At 39.9% G+C, this 20,447-nt stretch overlaps 1 protein-coding gene across 1 annotated transcript in view; it reads left to right on the forward strand.

The window, feature by feature from the left end:
- Positions 1–1,334: 1,334 nt before the first annotated feature.
- LOC103301739 (transmembrane serine protease 11D) overlaps positions 1,335–20,447 on the forward strand; it is a gene marked incomplete at its 5' end in the record, with an annotated part of 32,483 nt that continues 13,370 nt past the window's right edge. The window contains 5 exons of the mRNA XM_028135489.2: positions 1,335–1,458; positions 2,962–3,080; positions 11,071–11,138; positions 14,182–14,339; positions 19,368–19,406. Coding sequence (XP_027991290.2) covers positions 1,335–1,458; positions 2,962–3,080; positions 11,071–11,138; positions 14,182–14,339; positions 19,368–19,406 — 508 coding nt within the window. The remainder of the gene's footprint in view (positions 1,459–2,961; positions 3,081–11,070; positions 11,139–14,181; positions 14,340–19,367; positions 19,407–20,447) is intronic.

Here is a 20,447-nt window from a genome sequence, read left to right on the forward strand (position 1 = left end):
AGCAAATATAATAAATATTTATGAATCACTTATGTATGCCAGGCACACTACAAAAGTGTCAGAAACATCATCATGAATACCATCTTTACTTTCAAGGTGCTCACAGCCTGGTGAATAACCGATTTAACCACAAATATATAGTTTACAGCACCTAACATAACCTTCCTGATCTTAAAAACAGTCTTACGAGGCTGGTATGATTATTCCCATTTTTCAGGTAAAGGAAGTCTCAGATAAATAACAATATAATCACTAATCAAACAAGGGATAAAACAGGAATTCACACTCAGCTCTTCTGACGACCTCCCCAGTATGAGTGTGTATGCAGTAAGAGGGAGGCAGTGTAAAAGATAGTACCTGGGCTATATGCCTAATGCAATATCAGATACTACTGGATTACACTGCAGTTGACAAATTCATGAGAAAAGGGAATAAATCACACACATCCTCTGCTGGTGGTGCAGTTCTAATTCATTTCAGGAGCTTGCTCCTCTCCTGGACCTCAGCTCTCGGCCTCTGGCCACAGCCCATTTTTATAATAAGGATAATATTTCTGTGAAAAATGCTACTGTTCTGACTCCCTCCATCCTTGCCCCACTCAAAATGATCTCTTTCTGTACAATCCTGGGGCTGGTGCCCAGGTGAGGGAGATTACTATAGTAAGTGTTCCACATAGGGTCCTGGGAGAAGTTACAGCAAAACAGAGAACAATTTGGTTCTTGAGAATTTCATCAACTGGAAGAAGGAAAAACAACTGCAAACCATATTTCCTTATGCTTCTAGCAAACTACATGTCAACAATATGCTGAAAAATTTTTGAAAGAAAAACCATTAAGGAGAATGTTGTCCAGGTCAGGTTTATTTCCAGGACTAAATTCCCATCAAAAATCACTTAGTTTTCAGCCCAGCTGGCCTGGCTCACTAGTTGAGCATCAACCTATGAACCAGCAGGTCACGGTTCGACTCCCAGTTGGGGCAAGTGCCCGGGTTGCAGGCTTGATCCTCAGTGTGGGGCATGCAGGAGGCAGCCAACCAATGGTTCCCTCTCATCATTGATGTTTCTCTCTCTCTCTCCCTTCCTTTCTAAAATTAATTGTATATATATATATATGTATGTATATATATATATATATACATACATATATATATGTGTATATATATATATATATAGATAGATAGATACATACACACACACACACACACACACACACATATATATATATAATCACTTGTGCAAGCTAATAGGTTTAAGAAGACAGAATATGATCATGAGCACTAAAATAACAGCTTCTCTGCGTGAAATGAGCAGCCTGTGATGTTTTTCTCTTGTTCAAAGGCCAGCACGGGTGCCATCAACCTCAAGATTCCTGAATCCATATGTGGTGCTTTTTGTTGTTGTCGCAGTGGTGTTAATCCTGGCAGTGACGATAGGTCTACTGATTCACTTTTTAGCTTTTGGTAAGTATCAGAAGACTAAAAGTGCCACTTTTCAGTCTAAATAACTAAATATACTTTCAGATTTAAAATGTGGCTTTCCTTGAAATCTTACCATTTGCAACAAAATGGATGAACCTAGAGGGTATTATGCTAAGTGAAATAAATTAGATAAAGACAAGTACCATATGATTTCACTTATATGCGGAACCTAAAGAATGAAATAAATGAGCAAACCAAACAGAAACAGACTCAAAGAGAACAAACTGATAGTTACAAAATAGTCAAAGGGGATGTAAAGTTCAGCATCTTGAATATAGTCAACATATTGTAATAACTATGTGTGGTGTCAGGTGGGTACTTGAATTATCAGGGGGATCACTTTGTAAATTATATAAATGTCTAAATATTTTGCTGTACACCTGAAACTAATATTTTAAAATTTTTTGGCCTGCCTTAATTGCCACTTTTAGTTCCTAAGATAATTATATTTTTTTGCTTATAATCTCCTATGTATTTGTTTCTATATTTTTCCTCAATCTATATATTTTTCTCTTCTCTTTTGGTTTTTTTAGTCTAATAAACATTATTACCCAGGCAAAAGTATTCTAGCCAAAGGAAAAAAATTTCCTGGTACTTTTCTGATACTAGAATTTGCCTATTTTGTTTTTTCATTAATGCCATGATTTCTCTTTTCATTTAATAATCTGATAAAACTAGAGGCCCGATGCATGAAATTGATGCAAGGGCCTTGGCTCCAGCCCCCACCCTCCACCGCAGCTGGGGGCCTCTGCTGCCTCAGCCTCGGCCCCTGCCCACTGCGGCTTTGTCTGGAAGGAAGGATGTCCAAAAGGACGTCCTGTCTAATTAGCATATTATGCTTTTATTATTAAAGATTGTAAAAACGGAATGTTCTAAAGAAGTTTCAAAAATAGATACAGAGGTAAAGAAGCATCAAATAGACTGTCAAACTACAACGGGAAGGCAAGGGGAGGGTTGGGGGGGGGGGTGAGAGATCAACCAAAGGACTTATATGCATGCATATAAGCATAACCAATGGATGCAAGACACTGGGGTGAGGGACAGTGAGGGCATGTGTTGGTGGGTAGGGGAGGCCTGGGGAGGTCAATGGGAAAAAAAGGAGACATATGTACTACTATTTGTAATACTTTAAACAAAATAAAATAAAATAACCTTAAATTTCAATCCTAAAATTTGGATGTACCTAAGTATTTGTTAATTTATAATCTGTCTTCTGAAAACACAATCTTAGTAGCAGCTGTCCCTCCCTCCAGCCAGCCAGCCAGCCCCAATTGTCCCCAATCACCGGCCAGACTGAGTGACCCCACCTGTGCACAAATTCATGCACCTGGCCTCTAGTTTTATTATAAATACATTTATATTAAGTTTAAAGTATTCTTTCATTTAATAGAAGCAATTTTTTTAATTATGTAATATATCCTCCCATAGTCCTCAATAAAGTAAAGATTAAAGTACTTAGTAATGTGCTTTCTCTTTGTTTTACAGATAAAAAGTCTTATTTTTACTCTAGCAGCTTTGAAATCCCAAATGTTAAATATAATGATAAGTTAAATTCACCAGCTACACAAGAGTATAGAAATTTGACTGGAAGAATTGAATCTGCGGTAAGTTAATATTATCTCTTTTCTTTATTCCATCATAAAAAATATGATAATAAATCTATTACTTTGTAATACATTTGCAATTGCTAGGTGCTCTACATATTTTTCTCTCTTCAAAGGTAAAAGATGTGTTTCTGCTTTTTCTAAGTTAATCTGCTAGTATACTGATTATTCACATTTTCTTAAGTCATGAGTGAAAAGTGTTAGAAGGGTCTAATTAAATACATATTTATATGATTATGACTTCTTCAAAGAATGTAAGTCCATTATTTGTGCAAATTGAGCATTTATTATGCTCTCCTGAGACTGCCAGTTAAACCCATTTGCCTTATTCCTTTTTTTTTATCCAACTAAACACACACATAGGTAATAGGCGTTAAAAGACAAGTTTGCTTATCAAAAATAACATAGTTTGGTCAATATCACACTTTGGTTCAATGATAGACATAGAAACTATGCAAAGCAAACTTGGACTTTCAATTTAAGAGGCCCCAGGCTGCCTACCAGAAAACCTCACCTGTGAACCCAGAGCGTTTCTTTATTACCACAGACAGGGCCTGGCCTTCAACCCTGCAGAGTCAGAGTTGACCAGTCTCAGAGTTACTTACTTAACCCTTATCTTTCTGAAGAGTCCTAAGAATGTAAATTAATCCAATGGCTCTAAAACTTGATCATGTAACAAAATCACCTGGCAGGATTATTAAAACACAGATTTCTGGGCCCTAATGTCAGAGTTTCTGATTCAGTACATCTGGAGTGGGTCCAACAATTTGCATTTCTAACAAGTTCTCAGGTGATGCTGATGTTAGTGATCCAAGGACCACATTTTGGGAACCACTGAGTAAATCCACAATAAAAATTATCATGGCTGGGGGACTGAATCATCCGCTTGTTTAACACATTTTTCCCACAGAGGCAAACTTCACTGAGGGCCAAGTTATGAGACAACTTCTTGGTGAGCATGGAATTAGAGCAAGGGACATTAGGTATACTATTTCAATGTTTAATGAGATCAGAAAAAATATCAGAATTAGAATGATTTGGGAAGAGAATCTATTTCAGGAGGTAGATGTAGGATTAACATTGAGAACATCAGTTTATTATGTCAGGAATGGGAACCTCCTGTTCCTACAATAAACATTTATTAAAATCAATCCTGCCGCCAAAACCAGTTTGGCTCAGTGGATAGAGCATCGGCCTGCGGACTCAAGGGTCCCAGGTTCGATTCCGGTCAAGGGCATGTACCTTGGTTGCAGGCACATCCCCAGTAGAGGGTGTGCAAGAGGCAGCTGATCGATGTTTCTCTCTCATCGATGTTTCTAACTCTCTATCCCTCTCTCTTCCTCTCTGTAAAAAATCAATAAAATATATTTTTTTAAAAAATCAATCCTGCCAAATGTTGTGAACATACAAAAATGGATAGTGGACCCTGCCCTTGTGGAGCTAAGTCTAACATGGAAGATTAAACAAATCTAAAAATACTTATGATACAATGGGTACGTGACATGGGAGCAAGGCAAACATGAGTTTGTGGTGAGAGGATAAATTACATTCAGTCATGGAGATCAGAGGTGGCTTCTTATAAAGATGACTTCTCAGGTTGTCTGTAAAGATAAGTAAGTCGCACTACAGTCAAAACATAAGCCAAGGTATAGAGGGGAGAAGGTGCTTAGCTAACAACTTTGGACTTTATTTTGTAGGCAAAAATCTTCAGTTGGAGGTTGCAGGATGGAAACGGGATCCAACAGATTTGTGTTCAGAAATGTAAAAATTAGATTATGAAGAGAAGAGCCTGTATACTAAGACTATTTAGAAGGCCATAACAGTGGTCCAGAAAAGATCCAAAAGTCAGGAGCTTGAATTTGGGAATATTACAGAAAATATGGAAATGCAGATAAAACTTCTATCTCAGCAACTCTCCTCCCCAACTTATTACTTTCTCCTCCCAATCTGTATGAAAAAAGCAACAGAAATATTTAGCTGTATCATTTATATCATGAGATCCCATTATTTGGACTTCAAGCCAATGGACATTCCTAAATTTCTTGAAGATGCTATTATGGATATACATCTCAGAAGGCCAGTTACTCACAATGAAGTTTTCACATCCACACAAAGATCTTGAAATGCTTCAGCTGTGTACTTAGCTCAATGAAGGAAGCAAACTGCAAGGTGGGTTTTGAGTAGACTCCCAGCTTCATCATATGGAATGGAACCCTATTATTTGTCATTACAGTAAGATGCTAGAGGTCCTCAGCCCTCAGGAGGTCACTCAGTCCCTGACAGAGAGACCAGGTATGTTAGCTCAGCTCATCCTCAGTAGAGCATATGTAAAATTGCAAAAGGCTAATTTGAAGAGAAATGGCATAATAAAGCAAAACATATGTTCAATAATTTAAAAACTAGAAACTACATTAATTTCTTTTTAAAAGCCCTACCAGCACATTTGGAAGATATACAATAAGTCTTTAGAACCCATTCCCCAATGACAAAAAAAGTATATTAAATTAAACATTATTATTATAAAATTATTAAATATTTCCTAATTTAAGCTTGTTATTCTTATTCTCAAAAAATGTTTTTAAAGTAAATCATAATCTATACTAATAAAAGGGTAATATGCTAATTAGACTGGACATCTTCCAGACATCCTTCCGGACAAAGCCACGGTGGCAGGGCTGAGGCAGAGGTGGTTAGGGGCAATCAGGCTGGCAGGAGAGGGCAGTTAGGGCCGATCAGGCCAGCAGGGAAGGGCAGTTAGGGGGTGATCAGGCCTGCAGGCAGAGGTGGTTAGGGGTGATCAGGCTGGCAGGCAGGCGAGCAGTTAGGAGGCAGCATTCCCAGATTGTGAGAGGGATGTCAGACTGCTGGTTTAGGCCTGATCCTGCAGGCAGTCTGACATCCCCCGAAGGGTCCTGGATTGGAGAGGGTATAAGCCGGGCTGAAGGACCCCCACTCTGTGCACAAATTTCATGCACCAGGCCTCTAATATATATATATAGATATATATATATATATATATATATATATACCTTATTATCAAAATCAAAGTATTTTTAGTATTATCTCTTGTTATAAAGATAATGTACAAACATGTAGAAAATTCAGAGTATTCAAGAAATATAAAGAAATAAGAAACATGCATAAAATCTCCTACTCATATATATCTACTCTTAAGATATTGATGTTCCAGGCACCTTTCTATGCAAATTGCATATATCACACGTGCCCAGACACATAATTATCTGTCAGTGGAATCAGACTATACATGCTAATTTATCTTCTTTTTCTCTCAAAATTATGTTATAGAATTAAATATCAATAAATTTAGAAATGTACCATTTTAAATAACTAAGCAGTGTTATAGTGTGTAGATATATAATCTATAATAATAAAAGCATAATATGCTAATTAAATCGGACAGCCGAATGACTTTCTGGATGACCTTCCAGATGAAGCCAGGGCTGCGAGGGCCGAGGCAAGCCGCCACAAGTGTGAGAGCTGAATCCCTTGCATGGATTTCGTGCATTGGGCCTCTAGTATTTTATATAACCAGCCCTTTATTGACAGTTTTAAATTGTTCCCAGTTTTTCACTATTATATTCAATATCCTGATGACCACCCTTGTTCACACATCCTTACACATTTGCATGATTATATTTTGGGGATATAGTCCCAGACGTAGAGTTATCAGAGTATGGGATCTATGCATTTTAAACATTTTTTCTAGAGATTTTCAAATGTTTTCTTTGGTTTTACTGAAGATTTTATTGTAGAAGCATTTTAGATTTACAGAAAAGTTGTAAAGATAATATGTAGTTGTCTTATACATCACACCCAGCTTCCTCTATTATTACCACTGACATACAATAGTATATTTGTTACAATTAATGAACCAATGTTAATACATTGTTATTAACCAAGATCCTTATTTTATTCCATTTTCTTTGTTTGTACTTTTCTGTTCTGTTCCCAAATCCCATCGAGAATACTACTTAGGCTCTTGTAAACTAGGACAATTCCTCAGATTTTTCTTCCTTTTTATTACCTTGCCAGCTTTGAAAAGTACTGACCAGGTATTTTATAGAATGTCCCACAATTGAGGTTTTTCTGAGTTGTTTTTTTTTTCCTCATGATTAAACAAGGATTATGGGTTTGGGGGATGAAGACCACTGAGGAAAAGAGTCATTTTCATTACATCATATGATGGGAGTGCATATTAGCAACATGACTTTTCACTGTTGACCTTGATCACCTGGCTGAAGTAGTATTTGTCAGGTCTCTACACTAAAGTTACTCCCTCCTTTTCCACACTATACTCTTCAGAAGGAAAACATTATTTGCAGTCCACACACTAAGAATAAGGGAGTGGAGAGTCATGCTTTGAATATTTGAAGAATTAAAATTCTTCTATTGCCTTGTTTTCCCCATGTATTTGTTTATTCAAGCACCTTTTTATACCAATAGAGTGTAGTTTATGCATTTTAAACATTTATCTTAATTTCTAGATTGCACTCCAGAGGGCCCCAGTTTACATTCTCACCAGTGGTATATAAGTACACATAAGTGTGCTAATTTCCCTCCAGCATTAACACTAGGCATTGTAAATCTTTTTCATTGTTTCCAATAAGTAAAAAGAGATATGTCATTATTTTTATTTGCATTTCTTTGATGACCAGTATGATTTAATCTGCCTTCATATATTAATAAGTTATTTTTATTATTTTATTTTTTTTAATTTCCTGGTCATGAGCATGCCCATTTTATTATTAATGGAGCATTTGTCTTTTTTACATAATCTGGGGAGGGGTGATTTCCTTTATTAGAATATTAAAACTTATCTATAATTTATATTGCATATATTTTCCTGATATGGGATTTGACTTTCAACCTTGTTTATATGTGAGGTTTTTTTATGCCCAATAGATTCAGTATTTTTATGTAGCCAAAATTATCAATCCTTTTTATGATTTTTTACTTTTGTGCCAAGTTAAAAAATGTCTTTCTCCACTCCAAATATTCTAACATGTTCATTCACATTTCCTTTTTGTACTTTAATTATTTCAGTTTTGTAATTTTATCTTTGATTCATCTGGAATTTATTTTATAGTAAGATAGAAATACAGCTTTTTTTCCCAAGAAATAGCTAGGTGGTGGTACCAAAACTATATGTTAAATAGTGTAATTGATTTATTTGTCATGCTACCTTTATCATACACTAAATTCTTCCTTTTATTTTCTCTGTATTCTACTCCCTACCACTGATTAATCTTGCTTCACAGTACCAAACTACTTAGAGTACTATGGCTTTAGAATCTATTTAAACACCTGTCAAAGCAAGATCTCCTGTGAAATTCTTCTGATGTATGATTTTGGTAATCATATATTTATCCTTCTGTAAAAAGACATAAAACATAATATGAATAATACTTTAAAATAGTGCTTTATAGTTTACATAGCACTTTGACGTATATTATCTAACCTTCAACTCATAACAGCCATATGAATTAATAAATCATTTTTATAGGCTGGTAAGCAAAGGTTGTGAGATTAAGAAACATCAAAGGCCATTCAACTGGAAAGTTGTAGAACCAGAATTTAAACCAAGGTCTCCTGACCACAAATCCAAGAATCATATAATTTCCCATTGGTAACATCAGTACCCTCATTATCCTTATCCCATAGACAACATTGTTACATTAATGAGCAGTGAACTAGTCCTGGAACCTTCTGTTTGTTATATTAAGCAATTCACTTCGCTTTTTGGTTCTGTTTACTCATAAGTAAAAAAAATTTGTTGGGCTAGATGATTTTTATAGTACTTTCTAATTCAAAAAGTCTATGATTTTGTGATTTCCATGGAAGATATTTGTGCCACACGTTCACCTGTTTTTCTTATCCTACCTTTCTGGCCACTCCTCTATGTCCTCTACAGACTCATGCTCCTCTACAGGCCATTTAATGTTGACTTCCTCAAGGCTTTGGCCTATTCCCTCCTCTCTTCTCATACTGTTTTCTGTCTAGATGATCTCATCCATGAGCATGACTTCAACCAAAATGTATATTCTAGTGACTCACTCTATCTCCAGTCCAGACTTTTCTTTTGTACTTCAGACCTTTTCACCCATTTGCCAGCTTGATATCTCTACTTGACTTTTTTTTTTAAATACATATTTTATTGATTTTTCACATAGAGGAAGGGAGAGGGACAGAGAGCTAGAAACATCGATGAGAGAGAAACATTGATCAGCTGCCTCCTGCACACCCCCCACTGGGGATGTGCCTGCAACCAAGGCACATGCCCTTGACCAAAATCGAACCTGGGACCCCTGAGTCTGCAGGCCAACGCTCCATCCACTGAGCCAAATTGGGCAGGGCTCTACTTGACTTTTTAAAAAATATATCAAATATATTATGTCCCTAAACCAAATCTATTATCTTTTCACGCCATCCTAGCCTTCTTCTAATAATCCTATACCCATTAATGATAATGTCATTTATTCAGTTTTTCAAACCAAAAACTTAGAATTCATCCTTGACATACTGTTCTCTGTCATTCCAAATATCAAATTCATTACCAATTCTTGTAGGTTTTATCCCACATTATTTCCCTCAAATCCATTCATATCTCTCCTTCTGTGCTACCACCACACCCATCTAAGCCATCACCTCTACTCTAGAGTATTAAAATAGGACCATAACTAATTGGCATTATTTCTTCCCTAAAACTGATTATCCATATGCAGCCAGAGATACTGTTCTCAAATTGCAAGTCTGATTATATTTTCCTCTTACTTAAAAAAATGTCAGTGACTTCCCATTATTTAAGATAATGCTGCATGGTCTGGCCTTTCCTATCACCCTAGCCCCTTTGCTCTCTATGCTGCATGCTTACACTGGCCTTCTCTTCTTTAAACACAACCTATTTGTTCCCACTGCAGAACTTTGCATGTTCCATTCACTCCACCTGTGAGGTTTCCCATCCTCTTCAATCAGCTAATGGCTAGTCTCATTCTTAAAAATGTTCAAGGCCTCTCTAGAAAAAAAAGAAAATTATCATTTTGTCAAACAGCTGGTTGGTTTGATATCTGCCTATAGGAATGGATATTGAAAAAGTAAAATACAAGATGGTGGAAGAGATTGCATAAACTTTACACTTACAAGAATTGGCTTCAAAATCTGGCTTACTGTAGCATTCAGCATGCTACTTTATTTTCCTACCTTCATCTTTTCGTATCCAACTCAACCTTGGTGCAACCTCACAGTATAAAGGAATGGAATCCACTCTCAATTACAAAACCTTACTATATCTGACCTTGCAATTTGGGGGAACTGTTCCAGTCCTAGAACCACTCCTCATTCACTGTAAAGCGAAACTTCAAGAGGGCCATCCTTGCTGGGACTGAGCAATGATTCGGGGAGATACCTAAGGGCAGATGAGAAAATTACCAACTGATGCTAAAAACACCTCTGTTGCTTACGCATTAATCAGAAATATCAAGGAAAAGACCGCCCTTTGCTTCTTTCTCCCCTTCTCTTCAAGATCTCCATTGCTACCCATTTTAGTCTGGTTTTACCCTTTTAAAAACAGTTGTTAAAAGGATTACACAATGTAAGTTGTATCAGTGGACTTCCCTAATGTTGGCTTGGTTCCTGCCCTCCCCCCTCCCCCTAGGAAGAGCCACCAAATCACATAACACGGGCTCTCATTGAGTAAAGCATCCTAGTGTGTTTAGAATAGCTTCTGATGAAGACGCATCCTATTCACTATCATCTTTGTGCAATAAACAAAGAAATGGGCCTGCATCAAAAGTTTATGTAACCTGCCTAAATCAATCCCATGTGTTCTGAAATGGAATGGAACTAAACTGAGCTGAACTAGTTACTCAAGTCCCTATAACTCATTTTCCTAAGTCTCATGCTATGAGGTTGAGAGCAAGGACTAAGGAGAAGAACTGTAATTACAGAGGGTTTCCCCCCTTTATTTCTACAGATTACTACAACATTCAAAGAATCAGATTTAAGAAATCAATTCATCCGAGCTCATGTTGTCAAACTGAGGTGAGTGGAACAATATCAAAAAATATGGAAGCTTGGATGCAATTTAGCCCATTTGACTTTTATTCACAGCATAAATAATGAATGAAACTTTCACAGAATTCAGTGCAATATTATGAGAATAGTATCATAAGTAGTTTAAAAAACAATGCCAAAGCAAAAACAAAACATGTCAGATATGACCTATTTACCTACTAATATAAATAACTACATTTAATTTTGGGTAGGAAAAAGAGAAAGGGGTGGAGAGAGATTTGGGTGAAGGTACAGTAACAGGGCTATCCTACTGTATAAATTCAGTGGATACCCTTCACAATGCAGTCTATGTAAACAGGGGCCCCTGGAGTTATGCAGTGCTGTGGTCCTGGCCTTATACATCCAAGATCAGAACACTATAGCCACCATCAAAAGTGGCTCTGGGTTTTTGTTTGCCTGGAATGGTGTAATATAAAGATGCTGTGGCAAATGCAAGCATGTCTGTCATGAATTAATAATAGAGGGAGTAGCAGCATGCATGCTAGCTATTTGCCATTCCTGCCTTAATTGAATGTGTACCTATTTACATGATGTGATAAGACAAGCATTCACAACTAAAATAGTCACGCTTTATTAACCGTACCACAAATGCCTCAAATGTCCACATTGCTCAATCCTTCAAGTAATATGCAAAAGTTCTTTGAAAGAAAGAAGAATGACTCAGTTCTTTCTCAAATACTAATACCATAAGAAAATTAATTTTTCTTATTCTCTGTAGAGTCACCTAATAAGAAGCCATGGAAATAGAGCTCTGGACAGATAAATTTTATTGAGGGTTAGAGGAGTGGGCAGAATCCATGAAACAAGTATTTTCCAAAATGCACTTTAGTGCACATTCACCTTAGTACCTTCTTGTGAAAGTCTCTGTACTAGCCACCAGCTCTCCAAACATGTAGGACTGAATGAGCTATCTGTATGTCCTCTCCCTTTATTCACTTTCCCCTTAGCTGAAGCTATTTCCAAACCTGAACCTATCATCTCTCCTTCACCAAATGTTACTTTTCTAGTGTTGCATACCTCTATTAATGGCAAAAGTTTAACCCAGTTGCTCAAGAAAGACATATGAGTCATTTTTAATTTCTGTCTTTCCTTCAATCCACACTATGTGTGTATTTATACATGTGCATATGTGTATATATATCTCCTTGAGACATTTTATTTATATACTAGAGGCCCGGTGCACGAAATTCGTGCACGGAGGGGGGTTGTCCCTCAGCCCAGCCTGTACCCTCTCCAATCTGGGACCCCTCAAGGGATGTCCGACTGCCCGTTTAGGCCTAATCCCTGGGATCGGGCCTAAACAGGCAGTCGGACATCCCTCTCACAATCCAGGACTGCTGGCTCCCAACTGCTTGTCTGCCTGCCTTCCTCATTGCCTCTAACCGCTTCTGCCTGCCTCTCACAATCCAGAACTGCTGGCTCCCAACTGCTTGCCTGCCTGCCTTCCTGATTGCCCCTAACCGCTTCTGCCTGCCAGCCTGATCACCCCCTAACCACTCTGCTGCCAGCCTGTTTGCCCCCAACTTCCCTCCTCTGCCGGCCTGGTCACCCCTAACTGCCCTCTCCTGCAGGGTTGATCACCTCCAACCGCCCTCCCTTGCAGGCTTGGTCCCTCTCAACTGCCCTCCCTTGCAGGCCAGGTGCCTCCCAACTGCCCTCTCCTGCTGGCCATCTTGTGGTGGACATCTTGTGTCCACATGGGGGCAGGATCTTTGACCACATGGGGGCAGCTATATTGTGTGTTACAGTGATGATCAATCTGCATAGTACTCTTTTATTAGATAGGATAGAGGCCTGGTACAGGGGTGGGGGCCAGCTGGTTTGCCCTGAAGGGTGTCCCTGATCAGGGTGGGGTACCCTTGGGGCATGGGGCGGCCTGAGTGAGGGGCCTGTGGTGGTTTGCAGGCCGGCCACGCCCCCTGGCAATGCAAGCGGAGGCCCTGGTATCTGGAATTTATTTTCCTTCTACAATTGAAACTTTGTAGCCTGGAGCAGAGCCAAGCCTGGGGCTCCCTCCGAGACCCGAAGCCATTTGTGTTGGGGTTATAATTGAAACTTTGTTGCCTTAAGCAGGTGGGCCTGGCCAGGGTGTGTGGAAAGCTTTGCTTCCCCTGTTGCCGGCGGCAACCCTGGCCTGCTCTCTCAAGCTCCATTCTGCCGCCATTTGTTTGAATTTGTTTACCTTCTATAATTGAAACTTTGTAGCTTGAGTGGAGGCTTAGGCCTGCAACGGCTGGCAGAAAACTTGGCTTCCTCTGTTACCTAGGAAACCTTGCTCTCTGTGGCTGTAGCCATCTTGGTTTGGGTTAATTTGCATGCTCACTCTGATTGGATGGTGGGCGTGGTTTGTGGGCGTGGCTTGTGGGTGTGTCGGAGGTGTGGTCAATTTGCATATTTGTCTATTATTAGATTAGATGTATTAAAAAGTTTACTAAACCTTCCTTTATCTGACTTACCATCTTCATCTCTGAGCTTATCTTTTACTACTTTCCACCCTGTTCTTTACTCACCACTAGACTTCTTTCAGTTCTTCATTCTCCTTAACTCAAACCTTTATTCCTTCTGCCCGAAATACACACTTTTTTTCCTTTCCATTCTGTATTAAAATATAGTGTGTTAATGGAGAATTTGAGGTACAGAAAGCCAACACATCAAGAGATGATTACCCTTGAAAAGCCAGTTTTTATTCACAGTTCCCAAGAGGAAGTGACATGACTCTTTGATGGGGTTGTTATGAAGATCAAATAAGTTAGTAAGTATAAAACACTGTCCTGTGAGAGCATCTATTTACATGTTTATCTTTCACTAAGGATCCCTCTCCTTTGAATTGCATAGTTATATATTTTCTATTTTTTCTCTTGTTAGCCTTTTTCTTACTGATCTGTATAAGTTCTATATTTATAGTAGGTACCAATCACTTGTCACTTTCTGAGTTGCAAATATATTCTCCTTCTCTGTGGCAGAAAAATATCATAATTATCCATTTTTTAAATATCTTTATGGTTTTTAGGCAAAAAGGCAGTGCTGTGATGGCAGATACTGTTATGAAATTTAAATTCTCTAGAAATAACAAGGCAGCATCAATGAAAAGCAGAATTGAGTCTGTTTTACGTCAAATACTGAATAAGTTTGGAAACTTGGAAACAAACCCTTCGACTGATGTATCAGGCAAGTACCTTTTTTTACCATTTTATCCTACCTAATAAAAGAGTAATATGCAAATTGACTGCACCTTCGCTACTCCCATGCCACACCCACCAGCCAATCAGGGCAAGTATGCAAATTAACCCAACCAAGATGGCAGTTGATTTGCATACATGCCTGGGTCTGGGAACCTCTTTGGCACCCAGGTCACTCCCAGTCGGCCATCAGGCAGAGGCTTTAGGCTTGGGAAGGGGGCAAGCCTATGATCGGAGGTGTGTCGGGGGGACCCCTTCCCAAGCATAAAGCCTGGGGTGAAGGCTTTAGGCTTGGGGAAGTTCTGGGGGGAACCCCTTCCCCAAGCCTAAACCTGGGGAAGGGGCTTTAGGCTTGGGAAGGGGCCAAGCCTGCGATCAGAGGTGTCATGGGGAGAATCCCTTCCGAAGCCTAAAGCCTAGGGTGGAGGCTTTAGGCTTGGGGAGGTGCTGGGAGGATCCCCTTCCCAAGCCTAAAGCCTGGGGTGGAGGCTTTAGGCTTGGGAAGGGGCCAAGCCTATTATCGGAGGTGGGGGGGAACCCCTTCCCAAGCCTAAACCTGGGGTGGAGGCTTTAGGCTTGGGAAGGGGCCGAGCTTGCGATCGGAGGTGCAGGGGTGGGGAGGGGGGGACTCCTTCCCAAGCCTAAACCTGGGGTGGAGGCTTTAGGCTTGGGTAAGGGCTGAGCCTGTGATCAGAGGTTCTGGGTGGGGGAGAACCTCTTCCCAAGTCTAAAGCCTGGAGCAGAGGCTTTAAGCTTGGGGAGGTGCTGGGGGAACCCCTTCCCAAGCCTAAAGCCTGGGGTGGAGGCTTTAGGCTTAAGAAGGGGCAGAGCCTGAGATCGAAGATGTCGGCGTGGGGGGACCCCTTCCCAAGCCTAAACCTGGGATCAGAGGGAAGGGGAAAAAATCAATGGAAACATATCCTCAGGTGAGGATTAAAAGAAAATAAAGAAATGTCATATTCTATGAAAGACACATCTTGAAAATGCTTAAAGAAAGTTGTCATTTTTTCATGGTGAAGGGACGGGAGTCTCTGTTGATGAAAATACCTGGGCGGCTGCGGTGACTGGCAGTGGCTGCAGCAGAGGGGTGATGGGCGGGCGCCTTCCCCTGATCAGCCAGGTCGCCTCAAGCAAAGGGAAGACAGACTGCAGCTTAGGGCAGCTCCCAATGGAGAGTGGGCTTAAGCCATCCATAAGACATCCCCTGATGGCTCCCAGTATGTGACAGGGGGCAGGCTGGGCTGAGGGACCCCTCCCCAGTGCATGAATTTCATGCACCAGGCCCCTAGTTTCAATATATCCCTCAGTGTAACTAATCCATGTTTTAAATTAATGAGAAACTGGCCTTATTTCCCCTTGGAATTAAACTTTGTGAAAACAATCCTACCTAATAAAAGTGTAATATGCAAATTGACCCTAACTCTGCTACACCCACAAGCCACACCCACAAGCCACGCCCACCAGCCAATCAAGAGCAAATATGCAAATAAACCCAGCCAAGATGGCTACAGCCACAGAGAGCAGGATGGAGGCATGGGTTTCCCCAGTAACAAAGGAAGCCAAGCTTTCCACCTGCCGTTGCTGGCCTAAGCCTCCACTCAAGGCTACAAAGTTTCAATTATAGAAGGTAAACAAATCCAAACAGAAATGGCAGCAGCCACTGAGCTGGAAAGAGCAGGAGGCAAGGATTGCCCCTGGCAATGGAGGAAGAAAAGCTTCTGCAGCCCTGGCTGGCCTAGGCCTCCACTCTAGGCTACAAAGTTTCAATTATATAAGATACACAAACCCCAAAAGAAATGGCTGCCAGCCATGGAGCAAGCAGGAGGCTTGGCTCTGCTCCAGGATACAAAGTTTCAATTGTAGAAGAAACATAAATCCCAGATACCAGGACCTCTGCTTGGGTCACCAGGGGGCGTAGCCGGCCTGCAAACCACCACAGGCCCTTCACCCAGGCCGCCCCACACCCCAAGGGAACCCTCATCCTGATCCGGGATACCCTTCAGGGCAAACCAGCTGGCCCCCACCCATTCACCAGGCCTCTATCCTATCCAATAAAAGAGTAATATGCAGATTGACTATCACTCCAACACACAAGATGGCTGCCCTCATGTAGTCAAAGATCCTGCCCCCATGTGGACACAAGATGTCTGGCACAAGATGGCCAGCAGGGGAGGGCAGTTGGGAGGGACCAGGCCTGCAAGGGAGGGCAGTTGGGGGTGACCAGGCTGGCAGAGGAGGGAAGTTGGGGGTGACCGGGCCTGCAGGGAAGGGCAGTTGGGTGGGATCCAGGCCTGCAAGGGAGGGCAGTTGCGGGGGACCAGGCCTAAAGGGGAGGGCAGTTAGGGGTGATCAGGCCTAAAGGGGAAGGCAGTTAGGGGCAAACACGCTGGTAGGGGAGCAGTTAGGCATCAATCAGGCTGGCAGGGGAGTGGTTAGGGAGTGATCAGGCTGGCAGGCAGAAGCGGTAGGGGCAATCAGGAAGGCAGGCAGGCGAGCAGTTGGGAGCCAGCAGTCCTGGATTGTGAGAGGGATGTCCCAGATTGGAGAGGGTGCAGGCTAGCCTGAGGGACACCCCCCCCGCCCCCCCTTTCCCCCCACCCCATTCACGAATTTTGTGCACCGGGTCTCTAGTATGTTATAAAGCTAGGTACAATATGTAGCCCTCTAATATGAAACGTTCTAAAGTTTGAAGAATCTTTTAGAATTCATATAGTAAATTTCATTTACTAAAAAATCTTTATTAATTTTCCCTTTCAATACTCCTCATGAGGAATGTTGTCAGGTGTTCAATTGTATGTATATTACAGGAATGGTAAGTAGCTTCTCAAAGTCAGAGACCAATTTAATGATCCCCACCAATTTAGAGCATGCGACTGTAAGATTTCTAGTAAATACTTGTAGAATAAAGAAGAAAACTAGGAGATTTAGCAATATCCCTATATTCTCTCTGAAAATTATCTTTCTTGAATCTGTCTATTTTCTTCCATCCCAAATGCTACCTCTCTGATTCAAGCCAACATCATCTCTCATTTGAACTTCTGCACCAGCCTTCATACTGCTCTCCTTATATATTTTTCTTGGCCCCTTTCAATCTATTTCCACAAATTTATTAAGGCAATGTTTACAATACAAATATGATCTTGTTTACAAGCCTCCCACGGCTTCCCACAACACACACACACACACACACACACACACACACACACACACACACACACCTTTAAGTGGAATACCATATTTTCTGGTTTGCCCAGGACAGTCTCAGTTCATGCCAGCTGTCCCAAGAACCATGATAATTATTGCCCCCTAAGTGTCCTGGTTTGGACAATAAAGGATATTGCCACCTCATCTAAAGCACTGCATGATTTGGTTCATACTTACCCCTCCAGCCTCATACTATATCACTCTCATGCTCATTCTGGCCATACTTTCATTTTCCCCAACTGCCAAGATCCTCTCTTCCTGCTTGAGAGCCTTTGCACACATTGTTCCCATTCTTTATAACACTCCCTAGATCACCCCTGAGCATCTGTCAGTTCTTATCAGAATTATTACTTTCTAATGCAAGCCTTTTCTAACTTCCATTACTCAATTACCTATCCTTGTCACAGACTCTTTCGTTTACCTTCATAGCATTTATCTCAAAGAAAACTACAAAATTATTTATGTGATTTTTATACTGTTTGTCTTCATCCTCTTCTGTAAGCTTCCTACAGGCAAAAACCAGTCTGCTTTGTTGATCCTACTGTCCTTGTACTACTCAGTATCTAGTATAATAAATACTCCATTAAAATTTGTTGCATGACTAAAAGAAAGGAATTACTTAATATATGCATAAAATTTAAGGACACTCCTCCAACTTTGTCTTATAACACGTTTAGTAAACCATGATTCCCTCACAATAAACTCAAGATTAAAGGATTTTGCTGGCTCCCACACTGGACTGCTATTTAATCTCATTGTTAACCAACAGAGAAAAAAGCAATTTGAAATCTGTTGGCAAACAATCATTGCACCAGGACTACAAAGTTTTCTCCCCAGCCCCTCCAAGTCCTTCCAGTTCTACCCTGGACTCCCATCTCCTCTGCCAGCAAGTAAAGAGTTAATCCTTGGCACAGAACAGACCTCCAAGACACTGCTCCAGTTCCATGGCTGGTCATGTCCTTTCTAACTTGCTGACACTCAGACACTACAGTTTGTTTAATCCTCACAACAATCAGATCTTACACTTTAATTGTTAACTCTCAGAAAAGCTAGATAGTTGCCCAGGGTCAGTGAGTCAACATGTAGGGGAGTTAAGATTTGAAGTCAAGTCTCTCTTGTTCAAAAGAGGAAAAGCAATGGTCAGCTCTTTTTACTTCTTCCTCTAAAAGGATTTTTTAGCTCTTCTGACACTACACAGCAGATGTGATACCAAAGCCCTGTGAAACTTCTGGCAGCCAATAAATTTGCATAGATTGATTTTAGAAAGCATGATAACCCGTCTGAGTTTAGATTTAGGTTATAGGAAATACGAAGTTGATTTCAATCAGAGAAGGATATGACCTGATATACATTTTTAGAAAAATCAGCCTGGTAAAATGGAGATGGATGCATGCAAAGTGCAAAGGAACCCAATTTGAAGGTTATTTTAAGAGTATAGGTGTCAGATGATGTAATAGCATGAACTAATGTAATAGCCAAAAGGATGGAGAGAATGGGGCTAATTGAAAGAAAAATTAGAAGCTAGAAGGTACAAAATGTGGAAACCAGTAAGATGTGAAAATTACAAGAAAGAAATAGTTCAAAGGCCATTTCAGATGTCTAGCCATTGGTGGAAGTGATGTCATTACTAAATGAGGAGCCTAGGAATCTGGATTTTAGCAGCTGTCCAAGTGTTCCTTTTTTTTTAATATAATAAATTTTTATCAAGTATTTCTGATTATAGTTGTCTGAGGGCTATCCTTTAAGAAATTACAATAAAATTATATACAGTCCTTAATGTATTAATCTCAGTCTTTTTGTTTTTTGACTCCAGTTCTTGATGACCAAGAAGCAGTAAATATGTTCAATGAAGGTAACTTTTAAAATTATTTTGTAAATATGATTTACCAGAATGTACAGAGTAAGTGATCATTTGTGCCCTTTGCCAAGACAGTGTCTATTGAGGTGATATCTTTATTCTTAGTTCAGTTCACTCACGTGGGGTGTTGTTGAGATAAGACACTGCTGATTCCATTGGCGATTCAGGTTTTCCCCTCCTTGAGGAAAGAAGCGGTAGCAGTGGCATTCCTCCCAATCTGTAACAAGTGTGACCTTGTGAAAAATTTCTTGGCAGCTTTGGGTAGCTTTTCCTGCCCTGATCCTATGCTGACACTTCTGTAGAATTGTAAATTATGTTGGGTAATATCATTATGGCTTCTCCTAACTACCAGAATAGTGTGCTTTGTTGTGGAATTATGTTAATTATAATGTATAAATTTTTTAAAATTATAAAATGTGTTGCCAGTTTTATGTTGATAACCTAAAGAAAAAGACACTACCACTGTCATTCTGCATACTCTCTGGCTAGGATAGCTGAAATGTAATCACTAGAAAACAGCAGTTTTCTGATGATAAAATGTAATCAGAAAGTAGTTGAATATACCTCAATAACTGGCCTATTTCAGATACTTAAATGATGTTATAAGATAATGCTACTCTATGAGTGTTGTTTAACTTTATTATATACTTAATGCATGCTTCTTCATTTTTGTGAAAATGTACTTAAGTAAATTTTTAGAGGATTTGGTTGGTGGTACAACCAAGGAATGTATGTTTCATGTATATTCTTAATTAAAGTCTAGCCTTTTCTATCTGAGAAGTCTGTTACCAAAAAAAGCCTTTGGATGGTTGTCATATTGAAGCAGTATCACTGCCTTAGTGCTGGTCCAGTAATAGAAGTTTGTGGTGTTGATTTACCTCTAATTTCCTAGTAATAAACAAGAGGAAGTAAAGCATGGGAATGGAAATTGAGAGGAACTGAGTATCTGGCCAACCTCACCCCATTTCAGCTTTGGCCATTGCAGTGATCATGGGCTCTCTTAAGATTTTTATTTGTTTGTTTCATTCTTTTTTT

This window comes from Eptesicus fuscus, chromosome 2 (assembly GCF_027574615.1).
Source record: "Eptesicus fuscus isolate TK198812 chromosome 2, DD_ASM_mEF_20220401, whole genome shotgun sequence".
Classification (NCBI taxonomy): Eukaryota; Metazoa; Chordata; class Mammalia; order Chiroptera; family Vespertilionidae; genus Eptesicus; species Eptesicus fuscus.